At 36.0% G+C, this 18197-nt stretch overlaps 1 protein-coding gene across 1 annotated transcript; it reads right to left on the bottom strand.

Annotated features, from left to right (window-relative positions):
* Positions 1–4601: 4601 nt before the first annotated feature.
* fgd1 (FYVE, RhoGEF and PH domain containing 1) lies at positions 4602–18180 on the bottom strand. The gene is made up of 15 exons (XM_016468278.1): positions 18074–18180; positions 16624–17311; positions 15628–15866; positions 14011–14167; positions 11204–11342; positions 10955–11013; positions 8938–9084; positions 8735–8827; positions 8565–8644; positions 8341–8371; positions 8147–8248; positions 7248–7376; positions 7015–7173; positions 6775–6921; positions 4602–5882 (listed from the first exon to the last, which is right to left on the bottom strand). The coding sequence occupies exons 2-15, from the start codon at positions 17047–17049 to the stop codon at positions 5613–5615; spliced, it is 2178 nt and encodes a 725-aa protein (XP_016323764.1). The 5' UTR covers positions 17050–17311; positions 18074–18180; the 3' UTR covers positions 4602–5612.
* Positions 18181–18197: the final 17 nt, after the last annotated feature.

The raw sequence follows: 18197 nt of genomic DNA, 5'->3' as shown, positions 1-18197 counted from the left end.
CCTAAACTTAAATAATCTGTGTTTTCCAAGTGTGTCTGCTGTGGGCTGCCCCTAACAAAATCACAGCTTTACTAAAAATAGAGAAATGGAAAAGCCCAATATCAGTAGTCACCGCCAGAGGGAGTCACTCCATCAATTCTTTACATAACATAAATTGATTTCCTTTCTATTCTTCTCTATTTTTTATTCATTTCATATATTTATTTGGCTTACCCTTACAATACAATACAAGCTTTTGCAATATTATAATATTGTAGATAAGAATGGATGTATGTATTTTCAATCTATTTCACTCAGTTTTATATAATTGCTAACTGTAAATGGAGAAACAGACTACACTTTCAAAAACTTTTAATCTACGGTATTTATTGTATCATTACTAATATAATCTCTTGTTGTAATACTTTACTTAACTCTTACTGTACTGAACACAACTACCACCAGTGTGATAATGTGACAAAGATTCTTGAACTCTGAAAGCACATTATGCAACAAGGGCTATGTAAAACATAAAAAGGTAAACTTTTATGATAATTGGGCTATAGAGAGAAAAATCCGACTTCATGTCTTTTTTCTGAGGATAGCAAATGAAAAACACATGCTTTTAGGGTACAAAAGGAGCAAAATAGTGTGTGCTCAGCAAGCATTCAGTCAATGCAAGCAAGAACTTCAGAGGAAGGAGAGCAAAAACAGGGATATAGGTAAAAAGAAACAGGGAAAATGGGTGGGTAGATTTGCTGAGTCATAACCCGTGAAATCTGAGGCTCAGGACTGAAACGGTAAAACAAAGCCTCCGGTTTAACGGCACTTGTGGGTTGGAGTAACACAGACAGGCATTCCAGAGGAATTTTCTTGGCAGGGTGGAAGGGAGAGAGGTTAGTTTTAAAGTTTGAAGCCGGTAAAATGGCTTTGATGGTTGGTTTAGTGAATTTAAGGAGATAGTTCTTTTGATATTCTGAAAATTCCCACATTAGGGCATTTCAGGGAGCCTAAAAAAAAACTAACTAATTTTCTTTAGCTTTCAATAATGTATTGTATTTTTGGCTTCATGTATGTGATTACTTTTGCAACTTTTATGTACAGCACTTTTGTCCCCATTATGGTTTGAAAGTGCAACGGAGTCAAGAGTGCATTTGAATTCTCACGCATAAAAAGACTGTCATGTGCCAATGGCTTCTTCCTCCTGCACACACTATTTAGAGACTTGCGTTTTGCACAAAAACAATATTTGCAATGTCCAACATCTGCTTTTGGTTACTGTGCATAATAATCCTAATATTTCAATAATTTGAATGTGAAATAACCTATGAATAATTGCATGCATTCCTTTGAGTACAGTCAAGTTATACACAAAAATAAAATGCGTAACCCTAAAAAATGCGACACCAAAGGAACAGTCTGATTCTGAATCTACACCATAAAACCTAACTATCAGCACTGCAGTGAATGCAAGATGTTGATGCAATTATAATAGTACTTGAAATAACAGTAATACCCATTATGTGTACAATAAACCAGGTTTCATGAGGGAAAACAATAGCATGTATACTTGTGCCATATAGTGTGATGGTTCGGCTAATAGGCTTGAAAAAACAAACAAATCAAAGCTCGTAATGCAGCCATTTCTTGGTTGTCTGAGAGAGTGTTTCTGAGCACAACAACACATGTGAACTGTCCTTGAGAAGATAGGGCTATCTGGCAATGTTTTACAAATCCCCCTCTGTTGATTTGTTGCAGACGTACGTCACATGAAGAGTCTGCAAAAAATGACAGAAACCGGTCAGGAGGCGCTCATTCCACTACCTCAGGTTTAGCATGCTGTGATGATGCCAGAGAGCAGAGGAGAAGGAATGGTAGATCATCTCTAGAAAGGTAATCATTAACATATATGAGCACAACAGCTGTCCATGCCTCAACATTTCTCTCTTTAGATTCCATATAAAAAACCGCTTGACCAAACCCTGGTTTACAATAAACAGGGTTTAAAAGTTTGGTGCGTAACAAAGTAATCATCCTCATGGCAAAATGGTTTGGTGCAATAGAACTAGGTTATAAAAATGAACAAGATTAGAACACTCAAGTCAAAAATCCAGGTGTAGGAACAGATTACATCATCATCATCATTGGTATGCAGATCTGAGCATATACAATATATACAATGTAATTTAATTCTCTGTTCTGCACCACAGAGATGTAATGGTTTCTCCCAAATGATTCTTGCCACACAGAATAATCCTTAAAGTACCATTGTGTTCTTCCTCCATATTAAAGACTAGAAACTCTCATTTTATAGCCTGTTCATGTAAGTATGCAGGAAAACTGAATTCCTGATCCATTATATCATATATTTATAAACACAAAGCTGTTCCCTTAATCAAACAATAAAATAGCACCTCTGTTTCTGTATATGACACTTAATGGCAGATTGCTCAGATAGTTTTGCTTAAAAATGCACGATTGTTCAGATATCCTTGCTAAAATTAACTACAGTGTATTTCATCTGCATCTTCTTTGAATAATGTAGTTTTTGTGAGATTTCAGAGAAATATTTTGTGGACTAAGCGATGAAGAATAGAAACTAAAATATTAAAAATCAAATTTCATGCATTGACTTCCAATTATGGTGGGACTAAAACATACTTCGAGCACACAGAAACAATAACTTAAATTCTCCCAAATGTTAACAAATAGCGTTTTTCCTTTGTATTTTGGTAGTGTTAATCTTTTGGTTCATTGCAAAGTTTACTACAAGTACCTCAAGGAGTAAAAAAATAAAATAAATAAATATTAGCATTAAACAAAAAAAGAAAGGTAAAGAAACAAAATATGTGACAACCACTTCAATTTCTAACACACATTTTCTGCAGTATACTTTGGCAAAAAACAATGTGTAGATAAGCACAAGGTTGCAAAATATCAGTAAGGCAGGATATCAAGAACAATAATACTGAGAGAAGCAGGAAGATGAATGTGTGTGTAAGCATGAGTGACGGGCAGGCTCAACTGAGGATCTGGGAATGACCAGTACAAGTCATAAACATAATGAACTGAACACACGCAGCCCTGTCCCAAAGCCATGCACTGCCATCAACAGTCCAAAAACCTCTTGAGGAAGGAAACCGCAGACAGGCTGGAAACACACCGACTGATTCACCTCTACTTACTCCAGCGATGTCTTTGACAACAAAGAGCAAGATTAAAGCAATATCAAACACAAAAAAAGTTCAAGCAGTTCTCAGTGAGTCACCAGGCGTTCACATTGGCATTCAAAAGAGGCTCAGAAGCTCTTTCTAAAACACTGAATATCAACCTCTGGAAAAAGTGGTAAAACGAGAGAACCTATCATAAGCTTTTCTTGACCTGGAATTTACCACAATGCTCAGAAGTCCATTTAAAACTGCACATAACAAAGATCAAACACCAAAGCTCATCGACAATACCTAACCCACAAAACTGGGCTCAGAGGAATAAGTTATATTTACAAATTAATCTGTTCTTTAATCTTTTGCACTTTTCATACACAAATACAACACGGGTGAAAACGTTTGATATCCTCATCAAAACTTTTACCTTTTTTTATTTATATATACTATATTTATCAAAAACCCTCTAAATAAGCAGGGATATCATTGAGCTTACAATGATATAAACTAGCCCGATTCAAACACACCCTCATAACCTAAAATCCTCATATTATCTGCATTCTTATCAAATGCCACAACACCCCTGCATTCATAAAATCACTCATGCTCACTCAAAAAACAGGATAAAATCTATTTTATCCTGTAGGGACAGCCCTGTCAATTCCTTTGATTGAAACCTATTACACACATTTTCCTCCTCTGAATTGTTTTTCCTTACAGTTTTAACAAAAGGGACAGTCTTAGGTGTGAATCTCACAAAAACATGTCCTGGTCACATTCTATGAAAGCCTGATTCTGCCACAGAATAAAAAATATTAAAAATGTAATGGCAAATCTTTTATTTCATAATTCTGATTTCTTTTTCCTCACAATTCTGAGTTTATATTTCACAATTCGGTTTGTTTTTTACAATTATGAGAAAAAAAATCTGAATTAATATCTCGCAATTCTGACTTTTTTCTCTAAATTCTGAGTTTACATCTTGCAATTCTGTTTTTTTTTGTCCACAAAAAAAAAGGTATGTGCGACTTTTTGTCTCACAAATCTGACTTTTTTCTTGCAATTACGAGTCTATATCTCACAATTCTGCCTTTTTCTCAGAAAGAATTCTGAATTTACATCTTGCAATTATGAGTTAAAATCAGAATTGTGAGATATAAACTAATAATTGCAAAAAAAAAAAAGTCTGAATTGTGAGCTAAGAAGTCACAATTACCTTATTTTTTATTGCTTCAACACATTTCACCCCCAAAGCACCATTAAGGTTTTATTTTTTTTTTACATTGTGACATACTAAATACAATTAAGATGTTTTGTTTTTCTCAATAGTTCTTATCAGATTCTCATTACTGCAACATGTTTTTTATTTAAATCGGCATAAATTAAAGACAGTACATCATATAATACAACACTTTATAAATATTTTGTAATTTAAATAATATAAAATTTATTTCACCTTACAGTAATGAGATTTTTACTAATAAACCATGTCACAGTGAAACAAAAATCTTAATAGTCATTAAAACAAGATTCATTTACTTTATATGCAAAATAAAGTTTCCAATTTTGTTTCTTGACATGTTCCCTGACATTCACTCCTAGAATGTGTGCGCTATGATATGCGTCCACTAGGTGGCAGAGTAAATTTGTTGGTGTTTTCTGAGTTGAAGGACCTTAGAGTCAACAGGAAGCACATATTTCTATCATTGTGAGTGGTTAAAACACGCTTAATAAATATTCCTGCTATGTTCCAGCAGTTTCTGATTACCACACATGTACAGAAGCTTGCATAACTGAACAACAGTTCATGTGGCCAGTCCTGTCACAATTCACTACTAATGCAATAGCCAATGTTTAACATGTAATCGAAATGAGAAATCCAGGATTTGATCCTCTTACCAAGCGGATTATTGCCATTAATATTGGCAGGATTCATAGTCTACTGACTTTTGCTGATTTAAAATCAACAAAATCAGTAATTCCTTCCAGCTTCTGGTTATGTAAACGAGGGTATTTTACTGTAGACTCTAAGTCACCTAAACATTTCATGAAACCAGGCCAAACATTCACGCACAGCCAGCAAACCGTAGAACCATCTCACTTTGCTAAACCATAGCCTTGCTCGAGAAACCACTTCACAACACCTCGAGATTTGGCAGAAACAGTCAATTTAACAAAGAAACTGCTAGCAGCCGAAAGAGCTCATGTGTCCCCTGATAAGTCGTCTTTGAAGTGTGCACACTTTTGTCAGATTGTTCCAAACACTGGTCACTCACACAAGATGAGCAATACACAGAGAAACATACCTGTAGATATTTCATGCAATTTACAACTGACAATTAATACAGATGTGTGTAAGAGAGAAGGTATGTGTGTGTGTGTGTGTGTGTGTGTTTTTGTCTATTATATCCTGTCGCTGTGGTCACATTTGTACAGTTTGTGTGTGCAAAATGATATATTTTCAGCCAATCATGTGCTTTCTTCCGTAGGTACTGGCTCCTCCCCTTCTTCCTCGAGGGCCTCGGATATCGGCCCGTTTGACTGCAGCTCCTCACCCCTGCCGGCTCTCGATAAGACCTCCATCCAACGTCGCTGCAGTTCCTCACAGTCGGCACTGAAGTAAACGGTCAAATGACTCTGGCTCATTTTGAAGGCGTTGCGACGTTCTAGACGGTCACTTGATTCGGGTAGAGACACCTCGAACCCGATGAGGGGAATACTGCGCTGGGCTTTGACATCCTGTGCGTATGGAGAGAGAAAGGTTGACTTCACTGGTCAACCATTAACTGACCACTGTGAACCGCATTAGTCATGGAATGAACACTAAGGCCTTGTTTACACCTAGTGTTAACATCTGTCTGATCACATGATTCTGGCAGTAACATGCATGTCAAATGCATCTCCTGTAACCATGTGTGACCAAATGTCATGTTGACGTCAAACAAGCATATGCACTACTGTTCAAAGGTTTGGGGTTGGTAAGATTTTCAGTGTTTATGAAAGAAGTCTCTTCTACTCACCAAGGCTGCATTTATTAGATTAAAAACACAGTAAAAATGGCAATATTGTGAAATATTATTACAATTTAAAATAACTGTTTTCTATTTTAATATATTTAAAAATGTAATTTATTCCTGTGATGCAAAGCTGAATTTTCAGCATCATTACTCCAGTCTTCAGTCTCTAACAAATCTTTAGTAACATTATAAATGTCTTTACTATCACTTTTAAACAATTTTATATGTACTTGCTGAACAAAAAAAATTAATTTGAAAAAAAAAAAAATCCCACTGACCCCAAACTTTTGAACGGTTGTGAATATATTTGAGCTTTTGCAAATTCTTTAATCTTGCATCATTTCTTATAAAGCCACATGGAATGGGCAAAGTTTGAAACCTTTGTTTTAACAGAATGGTTGAGTGAAATTTGTCCAGGACAGATCAAGCAAGCCTGAATCCCCAAAAAGATGATAATACCAGGTGTACATAAAGTCATGATGGTTCAAATTCTTATCAAAAATACAGAAAAAAATAAGACATCACATTAATGTTTTACAATAACAAACACCCTTTCATAAGAGTGGTGTATAAACCTGTGGATTAGTTGATGCAGCCCCGTTTGATCGTCTTACCTGCGGAGCACCATAGATATACAGCACCAGTGGTTCACTGTCAGGGATGACAAACCAGGCCTTCTGCCATCCACGTCCACTTCCCTTCTCCATATGATGCAGGAAACTACACAACACACTGTTCTCAGCTGCCACTGAGGCCTGTTTCTGTAGAAAAAAAGAGGAGAAAAAAATATAGACCACCACTAGCTTTCATGCTTTGGGTTGCCAGATGTCAAGAGTTTAAATCTGCCATCAAACCTCTAGAATGGAGCGGCGTCTCTGTGTGCTGTTGCTCAGACTGGCCGGAGAGGGCGGCACTCCCACTAGCGTGGTGTAGCAGTCTATACACACGCGGTTGGCTCGGTTATTATCGTACAACAGACGGGCACGGAACTCCGAACACTTTCCACACACCACCTGAAATCAAGAAGCCCCACGTCAGCCCATCGGGAGCATGTTGAGTCAAATAACAGTTACATCAAATAACATACATGTCCACAGGCTTTGCAGTGATGCCGTCTTTTGGTAATAGAGTTGAAAGGCTCCTGACACTTCATGCACAGTGTAACCTCTTTCTCCCGGATTGGAGTGGGCGCTCGCTTTCCAAGCTCTGTGCAATTCTGAAAACAAAGAGCGGTCATTTCAACATGGGTTAAAATGTCATTGCATTAGAGCAAGTCATCATTAAAGGGGTCATATGATGCGATTTCAAGTTTTCCTTTCTCTTTGGAGTGTTGCAAGCTGTTCGTGAATAGATAAGATCCCTAAAGTTGCACAGACTAAAGTCTCAAACCCAAAGAGATATTCTTTATAAAAGTTAAGACTGGTCCACGCCCTCCTAAAACGCCTCGTTTAATCACGCCCCCACATGTCTACGTCACTGTGTGGGAAGATTTGCATAACACCGCCCAAATGTTAACGCAAAAAAAAGAAGGCACAACTTTGATTCTCGCTGTAGTATTGTTGCTGCCGCGATGCAACGCAACGCGTAAAAAGACAGTATAAGTCATTATAATCCATAATTATGTCCCCACTGGATGCAACAAATATGTACAGTATGTTAAGGGGCGTAACATTTCCGTCACACGCTTGAGGTATTCGGCCAATCACAACGCATTGGATAGCTGGCCAATCAGAGCACACCTCGCTTTTCAGACCGATGAGCTTTGTAAAAATCGTTTTCAACCTAAAATTAGTTATTTCACTTGGTTGCCAATGCAACATTTCTATTTGAAGATTTTTAAGTAAAAAATTCTAATATAAATATAAAAATACATTTCTAATATTTATGTTTCATTTCAGCTATATTTTAATTAACAAAAATGATTTTAAATAATTTTACTTGTAGCTTTAGTTAACAACGCTGTGGGGTGATAAGATAAAAACTAACCGGAGAGTTTGGAGGAGTGAAGTCCTCCTCCCGAAACGAGCAGTTGAGCATGCGGAAGGTCTCCAGCGTCTGTTCATGTCTCTGCATAGTGGCCTGGATCGCCTGTGAGACAGTGAACAAAAAATGAGAATAATGTAAGCAGGAGTGTTATAGTCGAGAGATATGAGAACCTGATATGATGAAGAAAAGCTTACCTGAATCCAATCTCTCTTCTCCTCTTCCGTCCTGGTGAAAAAAAAAAAACGGCAAACATTTGAAAAATGCCAAAAGCAGCACATATTTATCTTGTTTTCCAATGGCTGATATGCTTATCTTGGGTATTTTCTCCTAATGCCCAAAAGCTCAGACAACATTTCTGTGGTTGTCAATGAACCCCAGACCTGATTTTTAAAGCAGAAGCACATTCCCTCAGCCGTACCTTGCTTGCAGTTCTAGTGAACGCTGTTTTCCCGAAACCAGAAATGTTCGTGGTACGTTCATGCTGCTGGTCTCCTTAAGCTGTGAAGCAATGCAGAGTAAATCAGCCATTTGATAACAGCAGATTTATTTTGAGTATTATGCTGTAAACAAGATAAAAACACGTCGAACCTCCATGCCGTCAACGTCAATCCGTGCTCGCACTCCAAACTTCTGTCCTATCAGCCTCAGTTTGGGGACGCAGTACAACAACCTGTCATTGAACTTCAGAGAGAGACGAACAAAGTTAAACATGCATGATTTATCAACATTTTTACTAAGAAAAAAGCACTTTGAGGTATGATTTATGTCATTAATGTTTGTCTTTGACTCACCAGAATGAGGTATCTATCCTGTGATGTCCCGTTTTTAGCTGACAGTTTCAGAATATGTCCCTCTTTAATGAGCTCATTAGTCGGGTTAACAATGTCCTCTTCTCCACCGAGCAACTCGTACACTTTCAGCAGCTTTCTCATGCGCTCCTGAGGGACAAAACATTCACACGTTTGTAGAAACATCTGTCATGTCATTCAAGTAATGGCCAAAGAAATGGCCAAATTTCCCCACCAATATTTGCTATTTGTGATATTCATATACTAGGGATGCACGACACTGGATTTTGCCGATATTTTTTAACTCGGCCGATAACCAATGCCGATATCGATATATTTCCTTTTGTTTGGAAGCAACACCAAGTGTAGCAAATTATTTAAAAAAAACAATTTTTAACAAGAACTTATTTTTTAAGTTCTTAACAAGAACTTATTTGTTAGAATTAAATAAACAATAATGAAGTTCTTTTATAATGACAGTACACTGAAGCTTTGAAAATAACTACAAATAAACTGTATATCAATCGCTGCATTTTTTTTCAGAAAGATGCAGTAGTAGCCTTAACATTTTATTTTAAGATTTAACATTTGTAGATGGTCTAAATCAAACGAGTTGTAAAAATTCAGAAAATCTTTTAGAGCTCATCATTTGTTTAAAAAAATAACATATAACACATTAATGAATAAATCAGTATATATAAAATTAATTTAATTTACAAGTGTCATGTGTGTTTTTTTTTTATTCATGAAAGCGATAGCTTCTGACCTTTAAATCAAAACATACTCATGATTTTATGACATCAATTACTGCTTTAATTAATCAGAAACACAGTCTAAATGTTATTTGTGTATTTTACTTTCATTTTATTAAAAGTAGGCCAACAGCGCCCCCTACGGAATTAAAACTCCTTACCGAACGGCGTTAGGACCCGGGGGAAGCTGCCGCTGCACGTGCTATTACTGTTTACTCACACACCGAATGCGTCATTCTGTAAGTGCAGCGATCCAAAGCAGTGAATCTAATTGCCATTCAGGCAAAACTTTGCTTCCAGAATGAGTCACACTTCTGATGTGATCTAATCGCTAGCACACCCTGAGCACATGTGAGTTAATGTATTCCTCTTATCGGCAAGACACATCGGCATATTTTTTTCATATCGGGCCTATGCCGATATGTACATTTAAAGCCATTATCGGTCGATTAATCGGTATAATCGGTCCGATAATATCATGCATCCCTAACATATACATATATTTTAGTAATATTATAGTATTATAGTAATAATAATTAATAATTCTATCTATCTATCTATCTATCTATCTATCTATTTTTTTGTAATATTTTAATAAATACTTTTGTAATATAAAAATAAAAAAGGACTACTCTGTGCATGCTGTTTATTAAAAAAAATGTTAGTAATATAAAAACAATTAAAAATATCCTAAAAAAAATAAGTATATATTATTAAAGTATTATAATAAATAAATATTATACAATATTATATATATCCAGTGATGCAAAACTACTCGAATTGCTTTCTGAAATTGTGTTGTTTTGAATTGAAAATATGCTATAATTTATAGTACATGATTTATGTAATTCATAACTGAATGTGACAAGCCAAGAAATGTTGTGTGCTTTTGAAATATTAAGCATACGAATAAGAGTGAATGTATGCATATTTTACAATAAAATATTATTTGCAAATAATTCCAATTGATTCGTTCACAACTAGAATTAGACTTTGTTATGACATGGTTACGACCTTGTTTTCAGTGATGATAAAAATGTTAGATTTGACGTTGTCTGTTTTAGCTCAGGTCTACTTGGAGGGAGGTGTCTCGTGTCTCAAAATGTAGAAAATAAAAACACAAGCAATTAACAGATTCAAATGAGAGACTTTCAAAACAGACCTCACATTAAAGAGGCAACCAAGCTTAATTACAAAGGGATGTTAAGTGGCAGTGTTGCTTTTCACCCCAGACGGAGTGTGTGTGGTTCATCTGAAACTGCACTCACCATTTTCCTGATGGCAGCGTTTGAATGTTCTGCCGCTGTGGCGATCAGCTCCAGAGATTCTGTAGAGAATAAAGGACTTGATATTCACAAGGTGTCATTTTTTATCTTGGGCTGTTAACCTTGCATGAATCTTTTCACTGCAATATTTCCAGGCACATGCACCAATAGCTGAAATGAAACAGAAAATGGGCCGCTGCTATCAGTGGAGGAGAAAAGGCCCATTTGAGCGTTCTGCCTTTCTGCACTCACTCTGAGCATCTTTGAAGTCGTCCGCGTCCTCTGGCAGGCGGTGCAGATAGTCTTTGAGCAGGAGCTCGTAACGAGGGATCCTCTGCACAGGCTCCAACATGTGGTGCTGTAGGGTAAGATTCCCACACATCTCCTCTTTCTGCAAAACACACCCAAAATCACACGATGAGCAAAAAGAAACCATGCACCGATCCATTCCCACAAACCAATCAAGAATATCTGCAAAGACAGACACCTTAAAGACAACATGAAGACTGAGTCCATTTACTTACAGACCTATTGTGCACAATTCATCTAAATATATATTAAAATACATTATATATTATACGTTAAGTTTCATACTATATAAATATATATATATATATTTTTTTTTCTGAAGAACAGCGGGAAGTTTAACTGTTCAGGACAAACATGGGACTCATGAACAACTATCACAAAACAAAACACAGTATTAAGAATCAAGCATATGTAAACTTTTGAATATATAATATATATTTTAATAAAGTATATTATTAAAATACATCCTCAAGTCTCTATACTTTGCTCCCTAGATATGGTTTTTCCAAACTTTAATATGGTTTAATACTTAAACTTATAGGTTTGCTCAAATACCTGAGCAATAGTTTTAAATATTTTACTTTTCAAAATGCATTCAAATCCTGCTGGAAGAAATCAAGTCTCTGCCTACTTTATTTCCCACTGAATATTTAGTTTCACTCTGAAATACATCATGTTGCAAAAGTTAAATGTGTTGAATGAATGCTGTTTTATGTTGTCTTTAACAATAAGGCAAACTCCCAAAACACGGCCGAGCACAATCAAGATGATTCATTGGTAGTGTAACCCGTGCGTGACATGCCTGATCTCCTTCCAGCAGTGCTGTGATCCCAGGCGTTGGGCATTGTGCTCTCTTAATATTCTTCACACAGTGGCAACCAGAGATGAGTGCAGCACCAGGCCTGATTAGTATTCACCATAACCTACAACTCCCCAAAAACAGTCCCGCACCCACAGCGACTCTCTCTTTCATCTGACGCACTCTATTTTTAACATGAACGCTCCAGTCTCAGACTGTGAAGGTGAATTTGGTGGAGTGCACCTGGTGAAAGAGATTACTGTATGACTAACACACGCTCCGTTCATTCAGTCCACGGGTGTGAATTATGCAGGGTTCTGTGCAATTAAAGGGGTCATATGATGCGATTTCAATTTTTTCTTTCTCTTTGGAGTGTTACAAGCTCTTGGTGCATAAAGAAGACCTGTAAAGTTGCAAAGACTAAAGTCTCAAATCCAAAGAGATATTCTTTATAAAAGTTAAGAGTCAACCACTCCTACCTAAAACGTTCTAACATGCCCCCCAGACCGATGAGCTTTGTAAAAATCGACGCGTTTCAGAAAGGTGGGGCATAGAGGAGAAATATCTGACTTCCACTTTATGTTAATAGAAAACGATTTATGCCTTGACATTATCATTAATATAAATTTTATTGTAACTCCTACTGTCGTTTCACACTTCTACACTTGAAATGTCTTCAGCGCTCTGTTTTAAACTCTACTGACCTGCCAGCTTACTAGTAGTATTTAAGATACTCTACCGACTCAAAGTTAATTACAAAAAGCCCATGTTAAGATACCTTATTTTAGCCTTAAATCAAATGCAGCATCGTTTGCATCCTTCCCAGATAAAGAAATACCAGAATGCACTACAGTGAGTTTAGTAATTTTTTAAAATATAAAATAGTGGATGCAGCCGAGAGAAATGATTTTAAATATACATTATCACTCAAAGTTTGTCTCTTATATTCCCCAAGGCTGCATTTATTTGATCAAAAATACAGTAGAAATAGGAATATTGTGAAATTTGAATAATCTATTTGACTGTATTGTAAAATGTAATTTATTCCTGTGATCAAAACTGAATTTTCAGCATCATTACTCCAGTCTTCAGTGTCACATGATCCTTCAGAAATCATTCTAATATGCTGATTTGCTGCTCAAGAAACATTTCTGATTATTATCAATGTTGTTTTTGTGGCTGTTTTTGTGGAAACTGTGATACTTTACTTTAAAAGAACAGCATTTATTTGAAATCTTTTTTAGATTATAAACATCTTTACTGTTACTTTTGATCAATTTAATGCATCCCAATTAAAGTTATAATTTCTTTAAAAAAAAACTTCTGAATGGCAGTGTATGTTTTGTGCATATATAAATATATGCAAGACTTAAGGTCACCATTATTATAATACCATAATATATAATACCATTATACCATAAACCTCTGAACAGTAGCAATGTATATCATCCAATATTTATGTATGATACAAACATTTGTGTCACATCTGATTTTTAGACTTGTTTTCTGAAAAAAATAATCAAATTAAGTGAGTTTTGCTTAAAAGCAAGAAAATATATCGGTCAGTGAGGTAGGAAAAAATAATCTTGTTTTCCCTTTGAATTAAGTTTTAGTTAAGTTTTCTCTGACCCCACTAACAGATATTTTCTTGTTTTAAGCATAAGCTCATTTATTTTTATACATTTTTCCAAAACCAAGATATAACATCTTAAGTGATTTTTCTTCTCAATTAAATGTACAGTATGTTGATTTCAGAATGTTTAGATATTTGTACTGGAAAATGAGACAAAAATACTAAGTAAGAATCATTTTTTTTACTACTAGATACTGTACTGCATATATCAACTGATTGCTTATATCATCACAAAACATTTATGCATGATACAAACATTTTTTCTTATTACAGAGCATCGTTAGTTTAGCACAAAGTGTTTGGATCCCAGTCTGGTACCTGGATGTTGTGAATGATGGCTTTGAACTGAGAGGAGCGCTGCATCCAGGTGTTCACCAGCTCCATGGCCCGGTCAAAATTTTTCACGTACTCGCCGTACATCTTCAGGAAAGGCGCCAGTTTCTGCAGGATGTCCCCGATGCGGGGGTTCAGATCCCTGAGGGGAGAGGGGCGGAAGTCAAGGTTCGTTCATCATTTGTGAAGGTCACCCTTCCCTTTCCAAAACTGGACTATTTGGAAACAAAGTTTAGTTTGTGGAAACACATATGTTGCTTGGATACTTCGAAACATCCGTTTGTCCTCTGAATTCAAAATCCATCTAAACTTTTCTAGTTATGTCCAGAAGAAAACTGATGTAAAGCTCTAAGATCTGATTGCATGAGCCACTGTAAAAAAACAAAAACATTGTTAAATAGTCAAAGCCTTTAACAACACTTCAATTTACTACTCTATAATTCTCTGTTATGTGCCAACTCTGCTATTTAAAATAACATCCTATAATTAGACTAATCAAATATTTTTCAATGGGGTTATTAATAATCAACATTAACATATTTTTATGTAATAGCTCTTTATATAAAGTTGAATATATAAATATGTCCAAGTTTATCCACATATGTACAATATACACTGCTGATTGTTTTCTTACTCAGTATTTTTGTCTTGTTTTCCAGTACAAAAATACATTTACTTGAGAAACATAATTTCCTTTGCGGGACACCACTGGAGTCTTGTTTTCTGAAAAATGTATCAAAATTAAGTGAGCTTTTGCTTAAAAAATAAAAAAATGTCTGCCAGAGGGGTAGGAAAAATAATCTTGTTTCCCTTTGAATGAAGTTTATTTTTCTTAACCCACTGGCAGATATCGTTCAGAAAACAAGACTTAATATCTTAAATGATTTTGCTTTTCAAGTAAATGTATTTTGATTTACAAATGTTTAGATATTTGTACTGGAAAACAAGACCAAAATACTGTGTAAGAATCATTTTTTACTACTACTACACAATATATAATACAGGGCTGTCCAAACTCAGTCCTGGAGGGCCGGTGTCCTGCAGAGTTTAGCTCCAACCCTAATTAAACACACCTGAACCAGCTAATCAAGCTCTTACTAGGCATAGAAACTTCCCAGCAGGTGTGTTGAGGCAAGTTGGAGCTAAACTCTGCAGGACACCGGCCCTCCAGGACCGAGTTTGGACAGCCCTGATATAGTATATCTCAACTGCTTGATTGCTTGTATCATCACAAAAGTCTATTATCCCAACTCTAATCTGCTAAAGGCGACTATAAGGCATAAAGATATTGAGATATAAACATTAACATCATGATTTTCTGTAAAGCTGCTTTGAAACAATGTGCATTGTGAAAAGTGCTATATACATAAATTTGACTTGACAGCAAGATTAGTACTCAACTCAACTATCAACTCTACTTTATTTATAAAGCACTTTCAACACCACAAGTGGAACCAAAGTGCTGTACAGAGAAAGATAAAAGAGAAGATTCAGAGCGAAAAAATAGAACATTAGTAACATTACCATTTTACCATAATAAAATCACTCCCACAGTCCCTTTCTTTCTTTCTTTCTTTCTTTCTTTCTTTCTGTCTTTCTCACCATTCCTCCATGCGTTTCTCCAGTGCGGGCAGCAGGAACTGCTGGTGGAAGCAGTAGATGGAGCAGATGTTGGAGAAGATGCCCATGACCACCTCACAGGGGAAGGAGCTGCGAGCTCGGGCCTCCTCCATCAGCTGGGCACAGAACACCTGGTCCAGGAGGTGCAGTCTGGACACGTAAGCCTTCTCCGTATGCAGCAGCTCATTAGCAATGTTAAACACCCGCTGCTGGACTGACAGCTGCAAAACGAGAAGATGCTGGCTGAACAATGAGTTTGAACACACCTGTGACAACAAGTTGGACTGAAGTGCATAAAATAAGTCTCATTCTGAAGTTTAGCTTTTGTCAAGATGTACTTCTAACAGTAAGAACTTTAAAAAACATTCAAATTTAATAAATTCATATTAAATAAATTATTTAATACTTTAGAAGCATAATAAATTGATCTTAATAAATTAAGAATTTTGTGATTTTGAAAAAGTTTTTTTTATATTATTAACTTTTATATTTTAATATATATTTCATAATATAAAAAATTAAAAATGATTAAAAAAATGATTATACATTATATTTTTTTATTAATCAAAAATTGTATAATGACAATAAATTAATACAAATATTTATAATGTACAAATTGTATTAAATAAAAAATAAATTATAATTGTATTAAATAAATAAAAAATAAATGATAAAATATAGATATATATTTAATAATATAATGTGTGTGTAAATTCATATATTAAAAATATGTATTTTAATCAGGGTTTCTTGCACCAAATTTGTAATTTATCTTTAAAATTAATTAAGCTGCATGTGTTTATGTATATTTAGAATATGGAAATAAGTCTTTGGTAATACCCAGGTATTTAAAAGTAAGATCAATTCATGATTAAATTATTTCATCATTTTCCCACCTTATGAATAAATAAATGAATAAGTAGGTAAATAAGTAGAGTGTCTAAAGAACACACTTCAGTGGAGTGTCACACTCCTCACCTCAGTGGAGTCTTGTCGTTCAGCTTTAGGCAGAGGTTGTAGGGCCATGGGGTTCATCTCACTCTCATCCCCGCTGCCCTCCTCCATATCACTGTCTCCCTCTGAGTCTCTGCTGCCCTCCACACCACTGGCCCCCTCTCCTCCGGGCCCCTCGGCATAGCCGCAAGGAAGCCCGGGCCCTGGGCTGCAGGGGCAAATCTCCCTCTCGTGACCGACTCGATCCTCGTCCCCAACAAAGCAGAGCTCCTCGCTGTGTGAGGGCGAGCTGATGCTGTCGATACCACTGTCTCTATTGGCCAGCTTCCCATCCATCTGTGACGGAGGGAGGGACAAGCGATCCGAGGGGATTTCTGATTGGTTGGCTGTAAGGTCCCTAATTTCCATAGTGTCCAGCAGTTTATCAGAGGCACCATAGCCCGATTCCATAGAGAGACGCTTTTCTGAGCAGGAAGCCCCGAGTTCGCTGTCATCCTCCTCGGTTTCGTCCACCTCTTCTTCCTCCTCCTTTTCTTCTTTCTCCACCTCCTCCTCGGCCAGCGGCGCCTCTAGTGGTTCCTGAAGAGACGTGCAGGGCAGGATGAACTCTGAGGGTGGAGGGCTAAATGACCCAGAAGCGGTCTGCTGTTCAGGGAACCGTGGGGTACACGTCACTCCCCCGGTGATATCTGGCACCACGATGATCTGCTCCCTAAAAAAATAAGAGATAAAAAAAAAAACTTTATTCACGTTACATTTTGGCAAACATTTCTAAATATGTGTATATAAATATCTAAAATACATCACATTGTGAGCACTGTATTAAAATAATAAAATATAATAAAAACAAAATAATACATTAAATTAAATTAAAATAAAAAATAAAATAATATAACATTTTAATTTCCTTTAAGTATTTTTGTCTTGTTTTTTTTTTCTTAATATCCTTAAGACAAACATTTACTTTAGAAGCAAATCTGCTAAAAAAAGATATTAACACTTGTTTTCAGAGAACATACTGTATATTAGATTAATTCTTTCTTACCCCATTGGCAAATTCAATTTAAAACTAATGTCTTAATATCTTACACAATTCTTCTTCCCAAGCACATCTTGCTTATCATAACATTTTTAATTAAAGTAAATAAAAAGCTCAATTTAGTAAGATTTATGGTTAAAAAAAAGAAACTCTAGCTATATTTTCTAAAAAAAATTATAATCTTAATATTATTATGCAATTCTGGTTCTCAAGTACATCTTGTTTTTAGGATATTTAAATATTTTACTGGAAAACAAGTCAAAAATATTGATTAATAAATAATTTTTTGCAGAGAGATTAAAAATATAACTTCTTGATTACCTGTGATCAACAAACGGAGATATCATTACTTAAAAGCACCAAATCAGATCGGTAGTTATGAATAATAAACTCTGGCGTAATCTAAAAAGCGCTTGACTGATTGCGATCTCTCACCTCTCAAACTTCTCGATGAGCAAGAGGACACAAGTGGGGGAGGAGCTTCGCTCTGCTCTCGGTAAGGTGGCGCGTGATTGGCGGGGGTCGGCGGGGAGTGGGCGGGATGGTGGAGGTGGGAGGG

Source organism: Sinocyclocheilus anshuiensis, unplaced genomic scaffold, assembly GCF_001515605.1.
Source record: "Sinocyclocheilus anshuiensis isolate Anshui unplaced genomic scaffold, SAMN03320099.WGS_v1.1 scaffold188, whole genome shotgun sequence".
NCBI lineage: Eukaryota > Metazoa > Chordata > Actinopteri > Cypriniformes > Cyprinidae > Sinocyclocheilus > Sinocyclocheilus anshuiensis.
This window is presented reverse-complemented; position numbering and strand designations above follow the sequence as displayed.

Coding starts and splice junctions, on each gene's coding strand:
- fgd1 (XM_016468278.1), bottom strand. CDS start 17,049: ATGGAATCGGGCTATGGTGCCTCTGATAAACTGCTGGACACTATGGAA. Junction 8,645..8,734: donor TTGACGTTGACGGCATGGAG/GTTCGACGTGTT, acceptor ATTGCTTCACAG/CTTAAGGAGACCAGCAGCAT. Junction 8,249..8,340: donor AGAAGAGAGATTGGATTCAG/GTAAGCTTTTCT, acceptor ACTGTCTCACAG/GCGATCCAGGCCACTATGCA.